At 29.6% G+C, this 22165-nt stretch overlaps 5 protein-coding genes across 6 annotated transcripts in view; 3 read left to right on the plus strand and 2 right to left on the minus strand.

Moving 5' to 3' along the window:
- Positions 1–169: 169 nt before the first annotated feature.
- Positions 170–830, minus strand: LOC128962570 (signal peptidase complex subunit 1-like). Its single transcript, XM_054308955.1, has 4 exons — positions 692–830; positions 565–624; positions 389–475; positions 170–322 (listed from the first exon to the last, which is right to left on the minus strand). Exons 1-4 carry the CDS (start codon positions 728–730, stop codon positions 224–226), a joined length of 285 nt encoding a protein of 94 aa, XP_054164930.1. The 5' UTR covers positions 731–830; the 3' UTR covers positions 170–223.
- A 127-nt stretch (positions 831–957) lies between these two features.
- Positions 958–6393, plus strand: LOC128962567 (5'-3' exoribonuclease 1-like). Of its 2 annotated transcripts, XM_054308952.1 has the most exons (5): positions 958–1079; positions 1132–1262; positions 1328–4233; positions 4291–4426; positions 4483–6393. In XM_054308952.1, exons 2-5 carry the CDS (start codon positions 1188–1190, stop codon positions 6331–6333), a joined length of 4968 nt encoding a protein of 1655 aa, XP_054164927.1. In that variant the 5' UTR covers positions 958–1079; positions 1132–1187; the 3' UTR covers positions 6334–6393. The 2 variants fall into 2 exon arrangements, with proteins under 2 accessions (XP_054164927.1, XP_054164926.1); XM_054308951.1 differs by having other exon boundaries at positions 958–1262.
- A 596-nt stretch (positions 6394–6989) lies between these two features.
- On the plus strand, positions 6990–10317 carry LOC128962569 (splicing factor 1-like). Its single transcript, XM_054308954.1, has 7 exons — positions 6990–7259; positions 7397–7525; positions 7962–8037; positions 8613–8765; positions 8827–8947; positions 9006–9158; positions 9231–10317. The coding sequence occupies exons 1-7, from the start codon at positions 7199–7201 to the stop codon at positions 10161–10163; spliced, it is 1626 nt and encodes a 541-aa protein (XP_054164929.1). The 5' UTR covers positions 6990–7198; the 3' UTR covers positions 10164–10317.
- Positions 10318–10678: 361 nt separating this feature from the next.
- Positions 10679–11675, plus strand: LOC128962257 (transcription initiation factor TFIID subunit 10-like). Its single transcript, XM_054308622.1, has 3 exons — positions 10679–11153; positions 11224–11288; positions 11444–11675. The coding sequence occupies exons 1-3, from the start codon at positions 10956–10958 to the stop codon at positions 11640–11642; spliced, it is 462 nt and encodes a 153-aa protein (XP_054164597.1). The 5' UTR covers positions 10679–10955; the 3' UTR covers positions 11643–11675.
- A 389-nt stretch (positions 11676–12064) lies between these two features.
- Positions 12065–22165, minus strand: part of LOC128962694 (inversin-A-like) — a 17709-nt gene continuing 7608 nt past the window's right edge. The window contains exons 4-12 of the mRNA XM_054309096.1: positions 22147–22165; positions 16755–16938; positions 16482–16664; positions 15165–15350; positions 14574–15087; positions 13177–14498; positions 12845–13110; positions 12173–12383; positions 12065–12127 (exon numbers count right to left, since the gene is read on the minus strand). The exon at positions 22147–22165 is cut by the window's right edge and continues 137 nt beyond it. Coding sequence (XP_054165071.1) covers positions 12065–12127; positions 12173–12383; positions 12845–13110; positions 13177–14498; positions 14574–15087; positions 15165–15350; positions 16482–16664; positions 16755–16938; positions 22147–22165 — 2948 coding nt within the window. The remainder of the gene's footprint in view (positions 12128–12172; positions 12384–12844; positions 13111–13176; positions 14499–14573; positions 15088–15164; positions 15351–16481; positions 16665–16754; positions 16939–22146) is intronic.

Below are 22165 nucleotides of genomic sequence, written 5' to 3' on the forward strand. Positions count from 1 at the left end.
AATTATTTCGAAATAAATATCAAAAAATTTTGAATTAAATTAAAATTGTATTTTGCATTTTCAGTGAAATATGAGAAAAACAAATGAAATACATATAAAATAACATTAAATATAAATTGTTATTAAATGTTGTTTAAAAAAAAGTTTTAATTTTTTGTTATTTTTTAAATAATTATATAAATATTTAAATACTTAAAAACAAATCATTAGTGGCTCTCTGTCTTTATTTGGACTTCTTCTTGGGTTTATAACTGGTCTCAGACTTAACCTTTTGCCACTGCAATGGTTTGCGTCGGTATAGTGGCCACGGAGGTAGGGTTAGCTGAAAACAAACATTTTTAATCATATTATTAAAAAAACAAACAAATGTGTGACTGGTATGACATACGAGTGCGGCCAACACAAAACCGGCGCCCAATGTATAGACAGTGTATGAGAACTGCTGGACGGCATAACCCCAGACCAGACCCGACACCTAATAATAATAATAATAATAATAATTAATAAACAAATACAGCGATTGTAATACACGTCACGATTTATATTAATAGTGACAACACTTACGGCAAACACTAGAATAATGAGTTGAAACCATCTTTCGGCCCGACGTTGGCCATCAAAGTCCTGTTTGTCGTTAATAAAAACAATAATCAAATCAATTAATTGTTTTAAAAACAATTCAATTACAGACCATATGATGTGGGATTGCATTCAAAATTGATTCAAACATTTTGTGTGTTTTTAAAAATCACTTTTTTTGCTGATATTATTCACTCAAATGTGTTGTCTCTCTCTCTCTCTCTCACTATCTATAGGTTTGTTGAGTTGAATGCAATCCTCAATACATTTACATTACATTACTGTACAATACATACAGTACTCTCTCTATATTAATATAAAGTAATTGAATCTCAAACAGCAAAGTGTTGTCCAATCATATCCAATGATAGTCTGAATACAACGTTATTGTCCACACATTAACACTGTTTAGTGTTTTGACTGTTTTTGTCTGTAATCGCATGTGATTTGACTGTTGATTATAATTGCATTAACTTTACGTTTGATTTGTTATTTTAAATGTATTTATTATAATCTAATTATTTTTTTAATAATCATATGTATTGACTAAAGTGATCACTTGAATTGATCTCAAGACACACAGACGAAGACAGACATAAACAGAAACAATGGGTGTCCCGAAGTTTTACCGTTGGATTAGTGAACGGTATCCGTGTCTTAGCGAAGTAGTTCGTGAATATCAGGTATGACATAGAGGTGTCAGTGATTAGCAATTTGTTAATATTTGATTGTTTTGTCCAAATAATAGATACCAGAGTTTGATAATTTATATTTGGATATGAATGGCATAATTCACAACTGTTCCCATCCTAATGATGAAGACGTTCACTTTCGTATATCCGAAGAGAAGATATTTCAGGACATCTTTCGTTACATAGAGTTCTTGTTTCGTATGATTAAACCGCGAAAAGTCTTTTTTATGGCTATCGACGGAGTGGCTCCCAGAGCTAAGATGAACCAACAAAGAGGTCGACGTTTCCGTTCGGCTCAAGAGGCCGAGACTCGTGAGAATGAGGCCAAAGAGAGGGGCGAAAAATTGCCTGAAGAGAAACGCTTTGATTCAAATTGCATTACTCCGGGAACTCCTTTTATGGATAGACTTCATCAGCATTTGAAGTATTTTGTGGTCAATAAGATTTCATCCGACGATCTTTGGCGTAATGTTAAAGTTATACTCAGTGGTCACGAAACTCCCGGTGAAGGGGAACATAAAGTTATGGATTTTATTCGATACGAAAAATCTCAGCCGGGATACGACCCGAATACCCGTCACTGTCTATACGGTTTAGACGCCGATCTTATAATGTTAGGCGTCTGTTCACATGAACCACACTTTTCACTTCTTAGAGAAGAAGTTAAATACAACAGAAGCAAAACTGATAAAAACAAGAGAGACTCCAATCCCGAAGCGATTACATTTCATTTGTTTCATTTGTCACTCTTTCGTGAATATCTTGATCACGAGTTTTCTGAACTCAAGAACCGTTTGCCATTTGGTTATGAATTGGAGAAAATTATTGACGATTGGGTTCTCATGGGTTTTCTTGTCGGTAATGATTTTATTCCACACATTCCTCACTTTCATATAAATAAGAGCTCACTATTGAAGTTATACGCGGCCTATAAGTTAGTAATGCCTACATTAGACGGTTATCTTAATGATAACGGAACGTTGAATTTACAGCGATTCCAGAAGTATATCAATGAACTCAAGAATGTAGACATTGATAATTTTAACGATACGTGGGCTGACCTCAAATATTTTGAGTCAAAAACTGGTCGAAAGCTGTTTAATCGAAATGAAGAGCCAAACACTTCGAGAGCAGCAGCTGTTAGTAATCTATTGATAGATCCAGACATTGAAAATGAATCCGAAGTCGTAGATATTGAATCAGATGAAATATATGAGAGCAGTGATTCAGAATTGTTTAAGGATGAGTTCAGATCACATAAAGATAACTACTATATCGACAAACTCAAGTACCAACAAGTGGATCAATCAGTACTCAGAGAACAGGCACATGAATATATTCGTGCCATTCAATGGAATCTTCATTACTATTACAATGGATGTATGTCTTGGAGCTGGTATTATCCCCACCATTATGCACCTTATATATCTGATGTCAATGAATTTCACGACATTAACCTCGGCTTTGATATGGGCCGACCATTTAAACCATTTGAACAGTTATTAGCAGTACTGCCCGCTGCCAGTAAAGAATTGTTGCCCAAAGCTTACGAATCATTAGTAACGTCTCCTAATTCACCACTCATTGACTTTTATCCCGAAGAGTTCGAAACGGATCAAAATGAAAAACAACAGTCTTGGGAGGCCGTCGTACTGATTCCGTTCATCGATGAGAAGCTTCTATTAGATGCCACCAAAAGCGTCGATAAGAAGTTAACTGCAGATGAAGCGAGACGTAACAGACACGGCCCGCATCTGATATTTACATATTGTGAACAGTCTTTACCACCATATGTATCACCAAATCGATCTATCTTTCCTGATATTGTCGTAAATCACTCACAATATGTTGAATGCGATATCAATAGCTTTTTATTGCCAGCAAAAAATATACACAAAGGTTTGTGTCGCGGCGTTAAACTAAATGTGTTTATACCTGGATTTCCAACATTCAAATATATTCAACACGAGATTGCCATTAGAAAGGAAAGGGTACGTGTCTTTGAACAGACATCCATGGGTGACAATATGATTGTTATTATCAAAAACAACACCATTTATGAGATTGAATCGGTGGCTCAACAACTATTGGATCAGACAGTGTTTGTCAATTGGCCACATCTTTTGGAGGCCAAAGTGTTTAAAGTAACTAATTCTGAAATCAAGTTTGTCAAAGATGGCAATCGTATTATCTGTAATGATCTAACAGATCAAGAGTTTACTGAAAACAATGGTCGCATTAATTCAGTTATTAGAAAATGCAAAGAGAGATGGGGTATAATTGTTAGCAAACCGGACGTCTTAGTTCATGTTTACCCTATGACTGGTTGGAAATATATGCATGGAGTTAAAGGCAAACTAACACTTGAAAAACAGTGGGGAACTACACCTATCATATGTCCCATTCAAATGGTTGTTAAAGATATAACTATTCATGAAAATCATTCGCAACAATTCCGATCCATTGAAGACATGTTTCCGAGAGGATGTGAATGCTTTCCCATTGCGAATCCATTTTATGGTTCAAAAGCTAAGGTCATCGACTGTAAGAATGGAGTGGTAACTGTTGAGGTGTTTCCTCAATTGGAACCCGATTTAAGAGAAATCCAGGACAGGGCTCAAGAGATAATTCATGAGAAATATATGCCGAACTATGTTTTGGCACAAAAGTTAGGCATTAATGCTCATCTATTGTCACGTATTACGGGAACTATTTTTGTTCTTAAGAATAATAGAGATTCACAGAAAAGGATTAATATCGGTCTGAATCTTAAGTTTAACTCGAAAAACGAAGAGATTCCCGGATATTCTATTAAAAGAGATGATAATTGGCTTTTTTCGGGAAAAATCTTCTCAATAATGGAAGAATATTTGACTAAATTTCCATTCATTTTTGAAAAGTTGTCCGTTTGTGTTGAAAAAGATTTCTTCAATATTGAAGACTTGATACCCGGCGAAGACAAGTAACGAATTAAAATTTTTTATTATTTGATTTATTCTAAAATTTTATTATTTTATAGATTAAAAACATTGGAAACAATTACCAATTGGTTGAAATCGTTGCCATCTTCTCAAGAGAAACGCCAGAAATGTAATGCAGAAATTCTTGACGAATTTGTTGTCGAAGCCATTGAAGATGTTATTAATACACACATTGTATGCATTTTTATAATAATCTTATTATTTTAGCTATAATTTTATTGTTTCATTAGGTGTTTCCCCAGGAATTAGCTCCAGTTATGGAGACATACAAACCGATTCAATTATTCCGTCCGATTCACTATTTGGGTTACTCTTTGCCCGATCCTAAAGCGACATATAATCTGTTTGATCGCGTTGTGAATATCAGAAGTGGTATATCAGTTCCATTGGGCGCAAAGGGAACTATTGTTGGCAAACATATTGATGATAGCAATGAAGTAAACACTTTATTTGATATTGTATTTGACGAAGAATTTGTTGGTGGAGTTGCTTTGAGATGTACTAAAGGAAAGGGCTATAAGTTATCGCCCGCTAATCTTATTAACATTACTTACGGTCTTAAAATGTCCGGAAAATATGAGAATTTTGTCAGTTCCGGTCAACCATTGCAGACACGACCTCAGCACAGACATCACAAGCAAAGAGATCAAAATTATGGCAATTCATCACAATATCCCAATTCATTTGGTCACCGAAATCCTCGCAATAAGATTGCTAACACACATCAATTTGGATCAAATTTTGCTAATCCACCCAATTATCCGAATCCACACATAAAAGAGATTTCTGTCAATTTGAATCATTCGTCAAACTCTCCGTTTCAGTCACCGAAACATGAGAGCCAAAGAAATCAAGAGTTTCCTCCGATGCAGGATTTATGGAACCAGTTATCGGGTATTAAAACAAATGATGATAAACTACTGCCAAAGCCTTCATTTGCTGAAATTACAGCCAATTCACGCGATAATGTAGTCAATAATAGTATACCAAATACCAAAAATAAAAACAGAAGATATGGTGAACAACAAATGTCAACAAATACTTTAAATAACATACAATTAATCGATAGTTTCAGACATATATTTGACAGCGAATGTCAAAAATATTTCAAACAATTAGCAATCTTTGAAATATTAACTTTCGGTCAAATGAGGACACAGTCATTAACAATGACTTTACCCGATAAGCAATGTTTTAACGCTAATCTCAGTGCTTATGATACACCTGAAGATGCATCGGAACATCTCTCGAGAAAAGGACTCGAATATATTAATAATAAATTTGGTGCTAATATTGATTTGAGTCGTCCGAAAAAAATGTTGGCCACTCCTTCGTTTATTGCACCCAATTATATGCCGCAATCTCGGCCTAGAATTGCCGAGTCTTCACTCCCACGCCCGCCATCCAATTGGTTTAAGTCAAACAACAAACGCGATAATCGACCGGCGAATAGAAAGAATCAAAATCAAAGCCAACCGACAATTCATGATATTCCCGAGTCTTTTGTTGAACACAATGAAAGAATTCTTCGACAAAGACAAAGCCAATCGGCCAAAGCAAACGTTAGTTATTCGGCAAATAAAGAGAGAAACTTTCAGCCGAAGAAGCTATTTGATCCAAGAAATGATAATTCAATGAATCTGAATTCAATGAATCTGAATTCAATGACAAACACTAAACCAACTCAAATGAAAATTATGAAAAGAGGCCAAAATGACGGCCCAAATGAAATCTCTCATCAAAGAAAAACTCCCCAAACGTCTAATACGGTTAATTCATCGCCATTTGGCAATCAGTTTGTGCCGTTACAAGTGGCCAGAAATAATCAATTGCACCGACAATTAACACCACAAAAACCTAACGAATCCAAAACAATAGACATCACTTCTTCATCAGATGATATTGAGATTTTAACACCCGATTCATTGGTTCATATGTCTGCATCATCGCCGGCCGATAAAATAAATTCGGATGAAATTGAAATTTTAACTCCGGAGGCGCTCACAGCCAGAAGCTCAGCGAATATTCCGTCGAAAAGTGGTCACAATAGACGTTCACGAATACGGGTTAATCTGAGTTGAAGTTATTTTTTTTAAATTGAAGTTAATATCAATTTATAAAAGTTTGCGCGAATGCTATATATTTTGTTTGATTTGGTTTGAAACTAAAATTTTAATTATATTTTTATCATAATTAAAATTTTATTTAGCGTTTAAAGTGATTGTAAAAATAAATCATGATTTAGTTTGCTTTTCATTTATAGCTATTTACATATTTATTTTCACACTTTTCGCATACATTTATTGTTAACAAATATATACTAATATTGATATTATTATTGAATATTTATTGTTGTATTTAAACAACTTTTATATATCATTAATATCCTCTAAAAAAAGTTAATTGTTTTAATGATTAAAAGACAAAACACTTATGTGATTCAAACAAATTTTATTGATAATAATATTATTAAAATATTTTTGGTAATATTGATGAAAATAAAATTATCGTTACTTTTGAATTTAAGAAAAATAATATTAAATTTTTAATTTAAATAAATATATATTAAAACTGTAAGTTGTTTTCAAATTGTTTAATAAAAATAAAATAAAAAAATTTATATTTACCTATAAATAAATAAAAATGAATTTAATTATTAATTTATTTCAATTCAAATATTTTTTTGTCAATTATTATAAACTTATCAAACATTTTGTTACACACTTTATGAACGTTTGTTTCCAATAATTTGACGCCATTTTGGTTTTGAAAACAATTTTCTAATTGTTTACTAAAATAATACATAAAATGAGTTAAAAATCAGACATTCAATTGATTTATTGAATCTTAAGAAGACAAGTGTTTTTGTCACATAAACTCATTGTTTGAGACCAATTGCGGTGACAGTCACTGACTGACAGACAGATATCACTCGCAAGTTGACCAATGAGTTCCGATAAAAGAGGTTTCGATGACTCAATTGACAGCAATGACTCGTATGGTTCGCGTAAGTGTTTAGTAAACAAAATATATATAATCACCGATTTGGCCACCGATTGACCGCATCAGACAATCGGTGACATTCGGTTTGTTTGCTTTTGTTGTCTAACTGTTTGTTTGTTTTGATTGGTTGGTTGACCGCAGAGATGAGCGATCGCCGAAAGAAGCGTAAGAGCCGATGGGGTGGAGACGATAGAGAGAAGGTGTTCCTACCGGGGATGCCGACGATCATACCGTCCAGTCTGACCAAAGAACAGGAAAAGATATATCTTCGTAAGTATTTTGACCACACTTTCAATGTGTGTATTATTGTTGTAATCTATTATTAATTATTTGAATAATTGTTTTTTAAAAGAAGTTGCCATTAATTAATCACACGTTTAATTCATAGCTGTTTTATAAACATATTATTATATAATTTATTATTAAGTGTTTAGTTGTTTATTATTATTATATTATAATGTATTCAATATATTAATATTAATTGAAACTTAACGTAAAATCTAATTAAACACTCGTTTTCAGGTTTTTTGTAATTCAAAAAAATTAATGTTTGGTTTTTAATTATAGGTCTTTATTATTATTAGTAAATATCAAATAATAATAATAATAATTCATTATTATTTTTAATAGTCTATACATATTATATTTGTTCAAAGCTATAACCGATGGGGTCTTTGGCCCCTTTCTTAACCACTTTTGTTTACAGTTCAAGTAGAGATTGAAGCCATAACCCGACAGTTAGTGTCCGGTGATCTCGGGATTCCCGCCAATCCGGAAGAGAGGTTTGACGGCCGCTAAAACACATCCGACACACCATTCAATTTGAACCATCGATTCCTATAATCTTTTCTATTTTTTTTTGTGAATATATCGACCAAATAGTTACCAAATAGTTTTTTTTTAAAAACAATCAATTCATTGATTTATTGATTCTTTAACCACTAGTTGTCTTTCGTAGTTATTGTCAGATTAATAATAAATCTTTTAATTTAAACTTTTTCTTAACAGATATTAATCATATGATAGTATTTAGGTTTTTGTGGAAACCATAATTGTTCAGCAAAAAAAAATAATCACATTTTTATTTCAGCAATTAATTAAATTTTATTATAGGGTTTTCAACACAATATTAATTACTAATTATTTTTTAAAGTTTTTTTTTATAAAATTACACTAATTATTAATGTTTAGGTTTAAGTTTAAGTTTATATTACATGATAATAATTTTAAACAATTATCTTATCAAATAACATACTTTATTATTATTATTATTATTATTATAAATATCATACAAAATATAAAAACCCCAAAAATGATTGAACAGATTGTAGACGACATACCCGCTGTCTCATTTCAGGTCACCCTCTCCCGAGCCTATCTATAATAATGAAGGCAAACGACTTAATACTCGAGAGTTTAGAACCAGAAAGAAATTAGAAGATAAAAGACACGATTGTATTCAAGAGATGTATGCATTAAATCCATTGTATAAACCACCGGCTGATTACAAGTTAGTCATTTAAAACTAAATAAATGAAACAATTTTTGATGACATTTTTATCTACTGTTAGGGCTCCACAACTCAAGATTAGTGAAAAGGTTTTGATACCTCAGGAGGAATATCCTGATATTAATTTTGTAGGACTTCTTATTGGTCCTCGTGGTAATACATTGAAGTCCATGGAAAGAGATGTTTGTATTATTATTATTTTGATATTTCTTTATATTATAATTTTTGTTGTATTTTTAGACGAATGCTAAGATTATTATTAGAGGAAAAGGATCCGTAAAGGAAGGAAAAATTGGCCGAAAGGATGGTCAGCCAATGCCGGGTGAAGACGAACCCTTACATGCATTTATTACTGGTCTGACACACGATTCGGTCATTAAAGCTGTCGCCAGAGTAAGCAAAGAATTTTATTAAAATTTTAGTCATTATATTGTAGTTTAATTATATTTATTAAATAATAATCAGATTAAGGAAGTGATCCGTCAGGGCATAGAAGTACCCGAAAATCAGAACGATTTAAGACGAATGCAATTACGAGAGTTGGCTCTTCTGAACGGTACTCTTCGCGAGAGTGATGGTCCGCGTTGTTCCAACTGTGGCTCAACAGTACACCGTTCGTGGCAGTGTCCGGACAAACCAAATGTGACCAACAATGTCGTCTGTACCAATTGTAATGGTGTCGGACATATTGCCCGCGATTGTAAAGAAAAGAAGACACCCACCGGTCCCGTCAATCAGTCTAAGATCGATGAGGAATACATGTCTTTAATGGCTGAATTGGGTGAAGGACCGCCACCACCACCAAAGTCTAGTAGCAATTCAATAACTGCTGGTTCGGGTCCAACTATTGGCTTCACTGGTAGTTCGGCTGCACCCAGAGCTATAGCCGCACCGCCACCACCTCCTATTTCATCTGCTTATTCAATGTCACCCAATACTACTAATACTACTACTGCTATGACAACACCACTTTTGCCGACACCAAATATGGCACAACCTAACAATTCGTGGCCCACTTCCACATCAATGAATTCTTGGCCAACATCGCAAAGTTATCTTATGAATAATAACAATAATCACTATCCAATGGGTGATGTTTACACTCAAAACAATATCTATAATCCGGCGGCTAATACCCAAATGGGTTGGTCTCAAAACACTTGGAACACCTCAAGTGTATCTCCAGTTCCACCGCCACCCCCTACTCAAACACAAGCATCAAATGGTAATCCTTGGAATGTATATATGTCTGGACCCGGTGCTCAACCTCCCGCACCACCTATGCCTCCACCACCCCCACCACCATCTATGCCGATGACACAAATGTCTAATATGATGGTACCTCCGCCGCCACCCCCTCCACCGCCGCCACCTCCTCCTCCGCCGCCACCGGTGTAATGAAATGTAACCGAAAACCAATATTTGGATAAATTTTCTAACTAACTATTTATAATAAAAAATTAACCATAAAATTACGGTAGTTATTGAATGTCGTATCAAATAAACATTTTGAACTTACAAAACATAGTTTTTATTAATATTACTATTATTCTAATTATATTTTGTATTATGCATTTAATTACAACTAAATTATCCAATAAATCTAAATTTAAATCAATGACTGATTGCAATAAATTTTAATTAATGGCATTTAATTCAAATACGATTTACTAAATTGCCTATAAATTGAGAGAAAAAAATACTGTATTATAAATAAATTGATGAATCATTGCTGACTTATTATAAACTAAGTTATTAATTGGATTTAAAAAAAAAAATAATATATTCAATGTTACGCTAAGTGACAATTAACTGAATAATAATTATTACTATTATTTTAATTAATTTAAAATTAAATATAAATAAAATTGAAGTAACGATACATTAAAAAGTTGATTACATTTGTGTTGACTGACTGTACGTACTATACGTATAGACAATATATGTTTGACAATAGGTTTGTGTTTATTAAGTGTTTATATATAATACAAGTGTTTCAAGTGATCACACATTTGATCCATCAATTGATAACTCGTTGATCACATACTTCTGGATTCAACAATCATATTGTTTAATAAAACATACTTTTGTTGAATCAATTGATTTACATTGTGATCATTGTTGCTGAAGAAGATAGAGTGGACCGAAAATAATCAAAAAACAGACCGAAAACAAAATCGTTGGCAAACTATGGACACATTGGAAGACCAATCAAACGGCGCGTCAACTCCGATGGCAATCGAAGACATGACTGAAAGCACATCACAACCGGAATTATTGATGACAGAAGAGATACCGACAAATGGCTCTAACGTTACCTCTAATCTCAAACATGTCGGCCAACCGTTAGTTGACTTTCTCAGCCATTTAGAGGATTACACACCAACTGTAAGATATTATCAATGAATTTATTTTTATTTAATTAATTTGTGATTTAATTTATGTTTGCAATCATCAGATTCCCGATGCAGTGACTGTTCATTATCTGAATACATCAGGATTTGATGCATCAGATCCCAGGATGTAAGTCAATGAATGAATTTGTATTATTAATAATTAATTATAATATAAAAAATTGATTTATAATTAAAATATATACTTATTTGTGTGTATAATATATATTAATTGTGTGTTTAATTTCCATATAATTCCTTAAAAAAAAAATTATATGAAAATAGCGTCCGTCTGATATCAGTGGCCGCACAAAAATTTATCTCCGATGTGGTCAACGATGCGCTACAACACTGCAAAATGCGTGGCGCCGGACAAAGCAAAAAGACAACTAAAGACAAGAGATATACCCTAACGATGGAGGATCTGAGTCCAGCATTGGCTGAATACGGCATTAATGTGAAGAAACCATATTATTTTAATTAATTTATTTATTTAATAACAATTTCCATTCAATTGTTGATCCATTGATTATTGAGTTTTTTAAATTTACATAAATTTAATTTATATTTAACATTACTTTTTCTTAAATTAATGTAATTTACGATTCTTTAACGATAATTAATAATAAGTATACGGTATGTAAATTTAATTTATTTATAAAAAAAAGAATTTTAATCAAACAATTATACAAATAATTATCTTATACATATTGATTTGTATTTTATATTATGTAATTATATCTATTAAATTTTAACAAAAAATCATTATAATTTATATATATTTAAACTTAGTTTCTTAGTTACTGTACATGAAATAATGCATTTAATTTTATGAATTAATATATATATATATATATCAGATTAGTGACAAATTTTATGAATATTTTGATTTAATTAGTCAATAGATTACCAGTAAATGCTATTTGTTTTTCTCAATTGAAAGTTCTTGAGGAATGGATTCGCCAAATCCTGTTTTTTATTATTATTACCTTTATTTAGATTAACATTATTTGCATTAATATGATTACAAATTTCCTCTTTGATATCATTTTCTTTATATTCAGAAAAGTTTATTTCTTGTAACTGTTTTTCATTTACGTTGACTTTACTATTATTGCTATAATTTGGTCCCGAATTAGCTTTTGTTAAGAAATTTTTCAAAACTGGTGTTGTTTTTTGTTCTTCATTTTGGATGTCTTGTGAACCATTAGAGCATGTCTTCACCCTTTTGTTTGAATCAAACAAATAAAAAAAATCACAACTAATTAACTGTTTTCGTATTTTTGATGTATTTATTTGAAACTAAGTTAAGTTACAAAAAAATTTAAACCTATCAACAATACTGAAATTGTTTAGACATTTTAGATTATATGTAATTATTTTAATAATACATTGTATACTCTATATTATAGGTTATTAAATTATTTCTATATACAGATCTGTATATTAAACTATTGTAAAACATTTGAAATCAGATGCAATGATACAAAATATGATATATTTTGTGTTAACATTTAGCACACAATGTCTCACTTATTAATTGTTTGCCACACTATAATACAGTACACTATATATGCAAAAATTAATTTTGATTAAATTAATTTTCCTGTATTTAAATATTTTAGAAAATATTTATGTAATTTGAGCACAAATACTAAATCCTATATTTAATAATCAAATAAATACTTTATATATTTAGGAGCAGTTGTATTGATTTCTTCCTTCTTCTTGAGTTTTTTCTTCCACTCTGGTATAGCGTTCACTCTTTTCTCTTCCAATTCTCGAACCACTGCTTCTTCGGCTTCTTTCTTGGCCTTTTCGGCCGCCTTTTTGGCCAACATTTGTCGTTTCCATTGAGGAATAACTACACCTTTTGGATCTTTATCGGGAATCTTATCCATAAAGTTCTCCGTTTGATAGTTGACCGCAATTTCGGCCATTTTCTCTTTGACCTTAAATACAGTCCAAAACATGTTATTTTCTTAATTAATCGAAAGATATAATCATTTAATTAATACCTCATTTTTACTCTTCATTTGTTCCCTCACTTTCTTAATTCCTTCCAAATCTTTAGTTGCTTTCAATTCTTCAATCAAATCATTCTTCCGCAACAAAACCGATCGTTCATTGGTTGGCTTTTCAGTCTTCTTTAAGAAGACCTTTTGCAAGTCTTCTTTGGTTACACTGAATGCAACCGACGAGTTGGCAGAAAGTGTCGAAACGGGAGAAATTGGAATCTTTGCCGAACAAACACTTGGAACCTCACTCTTGGCCACCGATTTTGTTTCGCTGACATTAGAGTCAGAACAGTAGACATCTGTTGTGGTGGAAGTGATTTCATCGTCGTCTTCATTGTCACTGTTATCAGAAATTCCTTTAATACTTTCGTAGTCATTGCTAACATACAAATGATTTTCGGATACACTTCTTTGAATTTTGCGTTCAATGCCATAGTATTTGTTTTGATTTAAATAACCATATTTGGGAACTGGAAATGCAGATACAGTACGATTGGCCACACGTTTTAGATATTCCGACGGTCTTATGTTAGTATCCGAATCGGGCGGACTCGAGAACTGCGGAGGAATGAATGGAAGCGCCGGTAGTTTACCTTTTTTTACCGAAAACTTCTCATAACGGGGTGTTCTCTCAGTTTCACTATTTTGCGATTTATCCGTATTTTTCTTATCCAAATCATCATTAGTTGTCATGAAGTTTCCGGGAATGGGTGGCGGCGGAGGTGGTGGTGGAGGAGGGGGTGGACATACAGTGATAGGGGACGACACACTGTTATTGTCATTAGTATGTGAATTGTGGTCGATATCTGTTTGTGTCTTATTATGAGAATCTGTTTCCTTAATTAATCGCTCGTTTTCTTGTGATTTATTCGTTTCACACAACGTTTCGCTCGATTTCTCATAAATTTTTTGATCATTTGTTTCGTGATTATGAAAAACAACACTTTCTTTACGCTTCACTTCACTATTGGCACAAACTATTGACGACACGACCGGCTCTTTAATCTCTTTATTGCTATTTTGCTCCGTATTATTGTTATTGAGTCCCAATGGCCTACAATTTTTGTTGAGCCGACCCTCTCTTTCGTCTTCAGTCAACTCGTCCTCAACCTCTTGATAAATGCCTTCATCAGTGCTGGTGCTGCACACCTCTGACGACGATATGGATGGCGCACCAAATTGACCGGTTCGGCCATTACTGCTGTCATCGGAGGTCAGAGTTGATGTCTTACTACTTTCTGGTTCGTCGATATCGTAGTCGGGTACGGGATCACTGGTCTCTGAAAGACTCATACAATCATCTGATGATTGATGCACTTCGGCTGTTACTAAGAAATTTATAGTAATTACGACAATAATTGTCGAAAAGTTAAAATTAAATAAAACTTATGTTTTACCCAAATGTTTGTTATGTCTTGAGCTGTAAACGTAATCGTCTTTAATCCTCGAAGATATGGAACCATTTCTTTTTTCTTTTTCAAACAATTGTTTGACTCTATCATTGGATGTCATGTGTGGTTCGTGCAGATAGAATGGTTCGGCACAACAGGAACTCAATTGGGACGGACTGTTGGCCGCCGAATCCTTTCCGCTGTCATTAGTTCTCTGACTACTGTTGCTTCTGCACCGGCGGTGATTAGAGGCCGGACTCTTGAGTAGTCTATCATTATTGATGGTCTCGGAATCGGATATTCCTTTGGGATAATAGTGTTTGGAATCGGCTCTTCTTTTGTGTTGTTCATACATTGGTCTACCGGTGATCAATGCATCGTACGGTCCATTTCTGTTACGAACAGCTCTACTATAACGAGAATTTCTGGACGTTTCGCACTGGTATTCATCACTTGACGATGAATTACAACCACATAATTCTTGCTTCTTAGGGATTGCAGAATATTGGACTTCCGGTTCCTTTTTAAAAATATAAATCCAATATAAATGTGGATTACATACACAAACCATTAATTTTTATTTATGCCATGACTTACACTTTTTGACGACAATTTTCTTGAGCCCGGACTGTGATGACACGTACACCGGCTATATTGGGATCGACTACTCAAATGTGATGCATTAGGGCTTAAATTAGTGGCAATAAAGCCTTGACTATGACTTAAATTAATGTCGCTCTGGTTTCTCGGATCTGATGCGTGAGATATCAATAAACTGAGACACTATTTTCAATGATAATTATTTGGGAGAAAAAATAGTAATTATTACTATTTAGTTGTAATATTTTGAATATTATTAAGAAAAAATAGTTTTATTTTACTTAATTAAAGTTTTTTTAGGAAAAATTTGCTGAAAAATATTAGTTATTTATATAATAAAATAATAATTGAAATGTCTTTTTTAAAAACATCATATCATTAGCACCATTGCTGTCATACTCTGAACAATCATATAATAACATTAATTATTAGTTATCATTGAACACAATCATTGTTAAGTTTATATACAATTATTTATGTATTTGAAATATAATATACAATAATAAATATTATTATTTTTTTAATGATTTTTGTTTATTAAGTAGATTTTCAATCACAATATTATTGAAAATAAATAGCTTAAGTATTATTTTTTCTTTTTAATTATGCTATTTTGTTTTACTATTTATACAACTATAATTTAAAGTCCATCAAAATTTAATATTTGTTAAATAAATTGTTTTTTTTAAACTTTATAAATAATATACAATAACTGATGAAATTTCAATTAAATATAAATACCAGTAATAATTATGAAACATAGAAAAATTAATTGAATATCTTTAATATAAATATCAAAAACTATCAAATCATAAGAGATTACGAAAGCATAATCACATCTACAGTATTGTTGGTATTATTATTATTATTATTATTATTATTATTATTATTATTATTATTATTATTATTATTATTATTATACTGTATTATACTTTAGATAATTATCCAATACTTATGTACCTATAGTTCTGTAGTATTTTTTCAATATTTTTAAAAATAATATTTTCCTATTTTCCTATTACTTTTACAATAAAATAAGTTACAGTAGTTATTAAATAAGTTATTATTATTTTTTAGTATTTAATTTCATACAATTAATTTTATTTTTTGTATAGTAATAAACTATTGCGTATATAAACAGTGATTTATAATAGCTCTTTGACTTATAAAATATAATTTTAAAAATAAAATGATGTGATGATAAAGCAATACTGTATTACTGTTTTTTCAATGCAATCGTTAATTACTGGATTGCAATATAAATTAATAATTCATTTGATTATTATTATTATTATGTAAATTATGTATTCCTACCTCCAAGTGCTCATTTTCTGCCGCATCATTTAGTGGGCTTTTGCCGTACTTGTCTAATGTAATATTGGCGCCGTGTTTTAGCAGCCATCTCAATGTATCGGTATGTCCTCGACTGGCGGCAAAATGGATAGCAGTGGCCCCGTCGTTGTCTCGAAGATTTGGATCAATTCCTTGTTCTTCAATCTAAAAAAATACAATTATTTGTTTTTAAAATTAGTTTCGTTTGTTTCAATACTATTTTTTTTTTTAAAAAGTTAAGATGACTAGACATACCATCCATTTGAGACACCTGAGTGCACCCATTTGTGCGGCCGCGTGAAGGGGTGACATACCATCTTTGGCTCTGATGTGAAGAGATCCTCCCGATTGTAATACCAGATATTTCAGTACTTCTGTATGACTCTCCTGAGCGGCCAAATAGACGGGCGTCACGTTGTTATCCATCTGTGCGTTGGCACTGTATGTCAGAGTTGTTAAGAGATTTATCATTAGATTATCTCTTGTGATTATTTTGTTATTCATATTCAAATAATATATAATATAAATATAATAAACATTTTGTATGTTTTTTTTGTATTAATAATTATATAAATATTAATAAGTAATAAACAACTCGTAAGCAACTTATACGATAAATATTGCGATGAGTTGTGTGTTTGTCATAACATTGAAAATATATATAAATAATTGATTATTAAAAAACTGTACCAAAGGATTAACACAGATTTTGCAAATAAATTATAAATTATCGATAATTGCATTCATTTTTCGCTTCATTGTTCATTACATACTTTAAATCTCTCTCTCTCTCTCTCTCTCTCTCTCTCTCTCTCTCTCTCTCTAATATAAATTTTTCAGTAAATAATTTTTTAGTGCTCCATTAAATTTAGAAAATTAAAAAAAAGTTATGACACATACCGGGGGCTATTTTTATGATTTGTTTAGCAGTTAAGCAGTGGTGTCAAAAAATTAAAATTTAAAGTAACAGTAAAAATAAAATAAATAATAATAATACAACAGTAATAAATAATTTTTAGTTATTTATATGAATAATAATTATAATCATTTCTTTTATCGATATATTTACAACTTTAATTTGTTGTACAGTATATAATGTTTTGTGTATTATTTATCTATTATTAAAACACTATGTAATCTCAATAAAGATTGTTTTTAAAAGTTTTTCTAAAATATTTAGACTAATATCTGATGCATATTTTGACTCTAATAATATAGCTTTTTAAAGTGTTTTAATATATATTGAAAAAATTGATACACAATTTTTTGAAAAGTTAAAATATATACCGATTAAAATCAAAATAACCATGTTGTCAAAAATATCAATAACAAAAAATTTTTGAATATATTAAATTACATCATATAATTTATATTTTATGTAAAACATGTGTCAGAAAAAATACGCCTATACTTTTGGGTGACATAATATTTTTTTCTAATACGATTGCATGTTATATTCAAATATTATTTAGTTGGCCTCACATTTTGTTTTATACCTTTACCTGTAATTATATAATTCTTGAAATGTTTTTTTATAAATTATAATTATCTTTAATAATCGTGAAACATATGGCTATTATACGCTACTTTAGGGAATAGCAAATAGTTGTTTTCTACTAAAAAAACAATATATGTAAAAATCTGTAAATATAAATATATCGCTTGAATGAATGCCTAAACTATATGTCAATTGAATGCCAACAATAATATATAAGTATAACAGTAAAGTTATATAACGTATGGACGATATGACAATGATATACACGATTATAATGATATATAACTATTGATAAACCGACAAAAAATGGGAAGTATTGCAGTGCGCTGTCGGCAAACCGTGAATTTATATATTAAAATTAGACTCACAAATATTTTATTTGTTTTACAATGTCTTAAATATTATCATTATTTTCTTTATATATACTTTATATATATTTATAATTACTAGAATATATAAATAAATTTTATACATCTATTTATAAAAAATCGATAACAAATTTGATCGACAAGTGTTACTGTTTATGTGTTAAATATTTATCTTAAATATTTTTTTATATTGATTACCAACAAATATTTTTAATCATCGATAATAATAAGAATTTATCATTTAAACTAATTATTGCTCTCAATTACTTGAATCTTTTAATTACTTGTTAAACAAATTATGTTTAAATAATTTCTATCTCATTAGCAATTTAACTATTTATACTGTATATAAAACTGTTATGAGAATATTTACTTAAAAACATATAAATAAGTATTTTAATTATTACTAAATATTTTTATTACTAAAGTATTTATTCAACTGGTAGATGAATGAAATAAACTACAAATCAATGATATTATAATATGATTGAATGATAAAATTGCTTAATAACTATCAAATACTGAATAAACACAATTTGCTTGACTTTATTGTAGTTTTGCTAAAAAAATTGTAATTGTATTTTATTGTAAATATACAATTTTATTTAATACATTTTATTCAATAAACTGTGTCTATTATTATATATTTGTATTTTATATAAACCTGATTTTTTGAGATTAATTTTTTTCAAAAAATTTGTTTTATTTTAATATAATATATCAATAATATAAGATATGATAGCATATGTTTAGCATTTTAAGCAATTGATTCCTGTTTTAAGGCAACAAATATTTTAATGTTTGATATCTAGAGGCTGACCGCACACTGATTTAACAACAAATATCTATTAGGAGTTTAAACATTTCACTTTGTTTGACAACTAAATTAAAAAAATTTATTTAATATTATAATATATTAAACTATCTATTATTAAATTGCTGTATCTCTTACGGCAACAAAAATCAGAAATAGAAATATCAATAATTTTTAAGCAAATTTTTTTAAATAAAAAAAATAATAAAAAAGAAGTTCAATAACTTAATAGTTTTACCTATTTTGCAGAAAATAAGCGATTTGTCAAACAATTCAAACAACTATATAATATGCCAATTAGAGAGAGAGAGAGAGAGAGAGAGAGAGAGAGAGAGAGAGAGAGAGAGAGAGAGAGAGAGAGAGAGAGAGAGAGATCAAAATCAATTTCCTAATATATTAAAAAATTGGACCAAATTTTTTAATAGAATTTATAGTTATATTTATCAATGAAAAATAGTTTTCTGGTTTACGACAAAAACTAAGATTTTATATTTGTTTTGAAATACCTTCTAAAAGAAGCTTTAAGTGTCCAAACTTTAGGATCACTTTAATAGTGTATTTTAATAGCTATTTTGTTGCGAAATGTTATATTTCAAGTGATATTATGATAAAATAAAGATCTATTGTTGTAAACTAAATAATATAAAAAAAGATTACATAAAAATTGTTGTAATGATATATTAGATGAACATTAGCCTTGACTTTATTAGTCAACTAATGATCTATTATGATCTTCAACAACAAACAAACAAATAAATAACAACAACATTAAGATTTGATGGCATTGAAAAAAAATATTTGAAGTAATAACTCTTCGCTTTTTAATTAAATAATCATTTTGGCTAAAAATATAGTGTTTTTAGACAACAATAGACAAACAGTCTTTAAATTTTATATCATATTATGGATGATAATAATTTTGTTGTTGTTTAATATAAAATGCTTATAACATTTATCTTAAGTAATATTTATTGGCAATTAAATTGCAACTAACAAACAGCGGGAGACTTTTGCTGATAATTTCTACTGTTTATAAATGATATAAATTATCAAACATTACTATTATTATTATTAGCACTCAATTTATTAGTTTCATATTTCTTTTAAAAAATTATTTAGTTATCTTTATTATAATATATAACAATCATATTCATTATAGTGTTTTAATAAAAAAAATATTATTGAAGAGCACCTGTAAGGCCGCCTTTCCTATTAAATAGTAGTTTATGTCCGGCATATCCTTCATATGTTATATAGATTATAATATATATTATTTATAAAATATAAATTATGTTTTGACACATTTATTGATATTGTTTTGATTTCAAGCAAATAAAATTTTATAGTAAATAATAAATAAAAAATATATTTAAGGAGATTGACCTCAAAATATGTTTCACTTGTATTATAGATTAGTGTATTGTCTTTGAAAACTTTATGCATAATTTGAATGTCTGGGAAATCGTGAGAAATTTAAAGAGAGAGACAAATGCCAACTATTAAACAATCACATCAATTGTATTTATATTATTAATATATAGTATATTATATACTGTATAAAATAAACTTATAATATACTGGAATATAGATTTAATTTAATATTATTAGTCTATGGTATTACTGTTTTCATGCATATGTGAACATCACTTGCATTGTACTATTTTAAAAAATACATACATTGGTTATAAATATTTTAATGAAAAATAAAAAAATTATTAAATTATTTCTTTTAAACGAAAAATTCACTATTAAAATACTGTACCATTGATTATAAAAATATTTGTTTTTTTCGTTATAGTTATTAAACTATTTAGTTATATATATATATATATATATATAAGTCCTATTTTGTTGGAATCTTTCCATTTATTTATTATTAAATTTTATAATAATATTATATAAAACTTTATATAATAACAAATTATAAGTTTTTCTCACGTTTTAAGCATTTGCCAACATTTTTGCTTTTATTTTTCATTTAATATGAAAAACATTATTTTTGCTATTATTAGTCTATACCGTATGTACCGAATGGGTTAAGGAAAAAATGAAATTATTTTTTTTTATATTTCTAATAATAAAAATAACAACAAATGTATTAAATTGATTGCACATTACATAAATGCTACAATTTTTAGTAAATATATTATGAATTTTATTATAGCACCGGTTCATCCATACATATCTTAGCTATTGATATAAGTATATAAAAGGCATGTATGAGCCCTAAAGTATAAGCCCCTGAAGGCCCGTAAAGTAGGAGGCGATGCACGGCTACGGCTCACGTATTCAGACATTCATTTATAAACACAAGACTTACAACTCATCTGAAAATTTACTTTAATTATACCATTGAATGATTGCCTTCCGTTAGATAACGACTCTTCGTGTCAACAAAATTAAGACTTATATTTAATTATAATTTTTTTATATTTTGATAATCATTTTTATAACTATTATTAAAAAATTATCATACGGTGCTATATAGCAGTATTGTTGTGTTGTATACAGTTTATTCAATATAATAGATAAATAATATATTTAAATAAAATTATCTTAAAATATTATTTCACAATCTTTCGGTTGATTAATCATTTCCCGAAAGAGAGAGAGAGAGAGAGAGAGAGAGAGAGAGAGAGAGTACTTATAATATAACAATGCATTAAATATCAATTATTCAATATCTTGAAATAGTTTAATATTATAATAATACATATTAACATTTAGCTTATATACAGTATATAATAATAATAAGTTTAATAATAAAAAAATATGCCATAAATCACATTCACTTTTTTGAATGTAACAACAATTCAATGCATTTATAAATTTATAAAATGCTTTTTAAGGAAACTTATTAAACTAAACAAAACAACAACAAAAAGAGGACTAACAATACTAAGAAATATTGTATTAATAATATTTAGTAATAATATTAATAATAATAGAAAGTTGAGTGAACTATACCTGAGCTCTGGACACGACT

Source organism: Oppia nitens, unplaced genomic scaffold (assembly GCF_028296485.1).
Source record: "Oppia nitens isolate AA-2021 unplaced genomic scaffold, nextdenovo-longstitch-racon4-pilon3 scaffold6_pilon_pilon_pilon, whole genome shotgun sequence".
In the NCBI taxonomy this organism is placed as follows: domain Eukaryota; kingdom Metazoa; phylum Arthropoda; class Arachnida; order Sarcoptiformes; family Oppiidae; genus Oppia; species Oppia nitens.

Coding starts and splice junctions, on each gene's coding strand:
- LOC128962570 (XM_054308955.1), bottom strand. CDS start 730: ATGTTTGAATCAATTTTGAATGCAATCCCACATCATATG. Junction 476..564: donor TCATTATTCTAGTGTTTGCC/GTAAGTGTTGTC, acceptor TATTATTATTAG/GTGTCGGGTCTGGTCTGGGG. Junction 323..388: donor GTTTTGTGTTGGCCGCACTC/GTATGTCATACC, acceptor GTTTGTTTTCAG/CTAACCCTACCTCCGTGGCC.
- LOC128962567 (XM_054308951.1), top strand. CDS start 1,188: ATGGGTGTCCCGAAGTTTTACCGTTGGATTAGTGAACGGTATCCGTGT. Junction 1,263..1,327: donor AAGTAGTTCGTGAATATCAG/GTATGACATAGA, acceptor TCCAAATAATAG/ATACCAGAGTTTGATAATTT. Junction 4,427..4,482: donor ATGTTATTAATACACACATT/GTATGCATTTTT, acceptor TTGTTTCATTAG/GTGTTTCCCCAGGAATTAGC.
- LOC128962569 (XM_054308954.1), top strand. CDS start 7,199: ATGAGTTCCGATAAAAGAGGTTTCGATGACTCAATTGACAGCAATGAC. Junction 7,260..7,396: donor CAATGACTCGTATGGTTCGC/GTAAGTGTTTAG, acceptor GGTTGACCGCAG/AGATGAGCGATCGCCGAAAG. Junction 9,159..9,230: donor TCATTAAAGCTGTCGCCAGA/GTAAGCAAAGAA, acceptor AATAATAATCAG/ATTAAGGAAGTGATCCGTCA.
- LOC128962257 (XM_054308622.1), top strand. CDS start 10,956: ATGGACACATTGGAAGACCAATCAAACGGCGCGTCAACTCCGATGGCA. Junction 11,154..11,223: donor TAGAGGATTACACACCAACT/GTAAGATATTAT, acceptor TGCAATCATCAG/ATTCCCGATGCAGTGACTGT. Junction 11,289..11,443: donor GATGCATCAGATCCCAGGAT/GTAAGTCAATGA, acceptor ATATGAAAATAG/CGTCCGTCTGATATCAGTGG.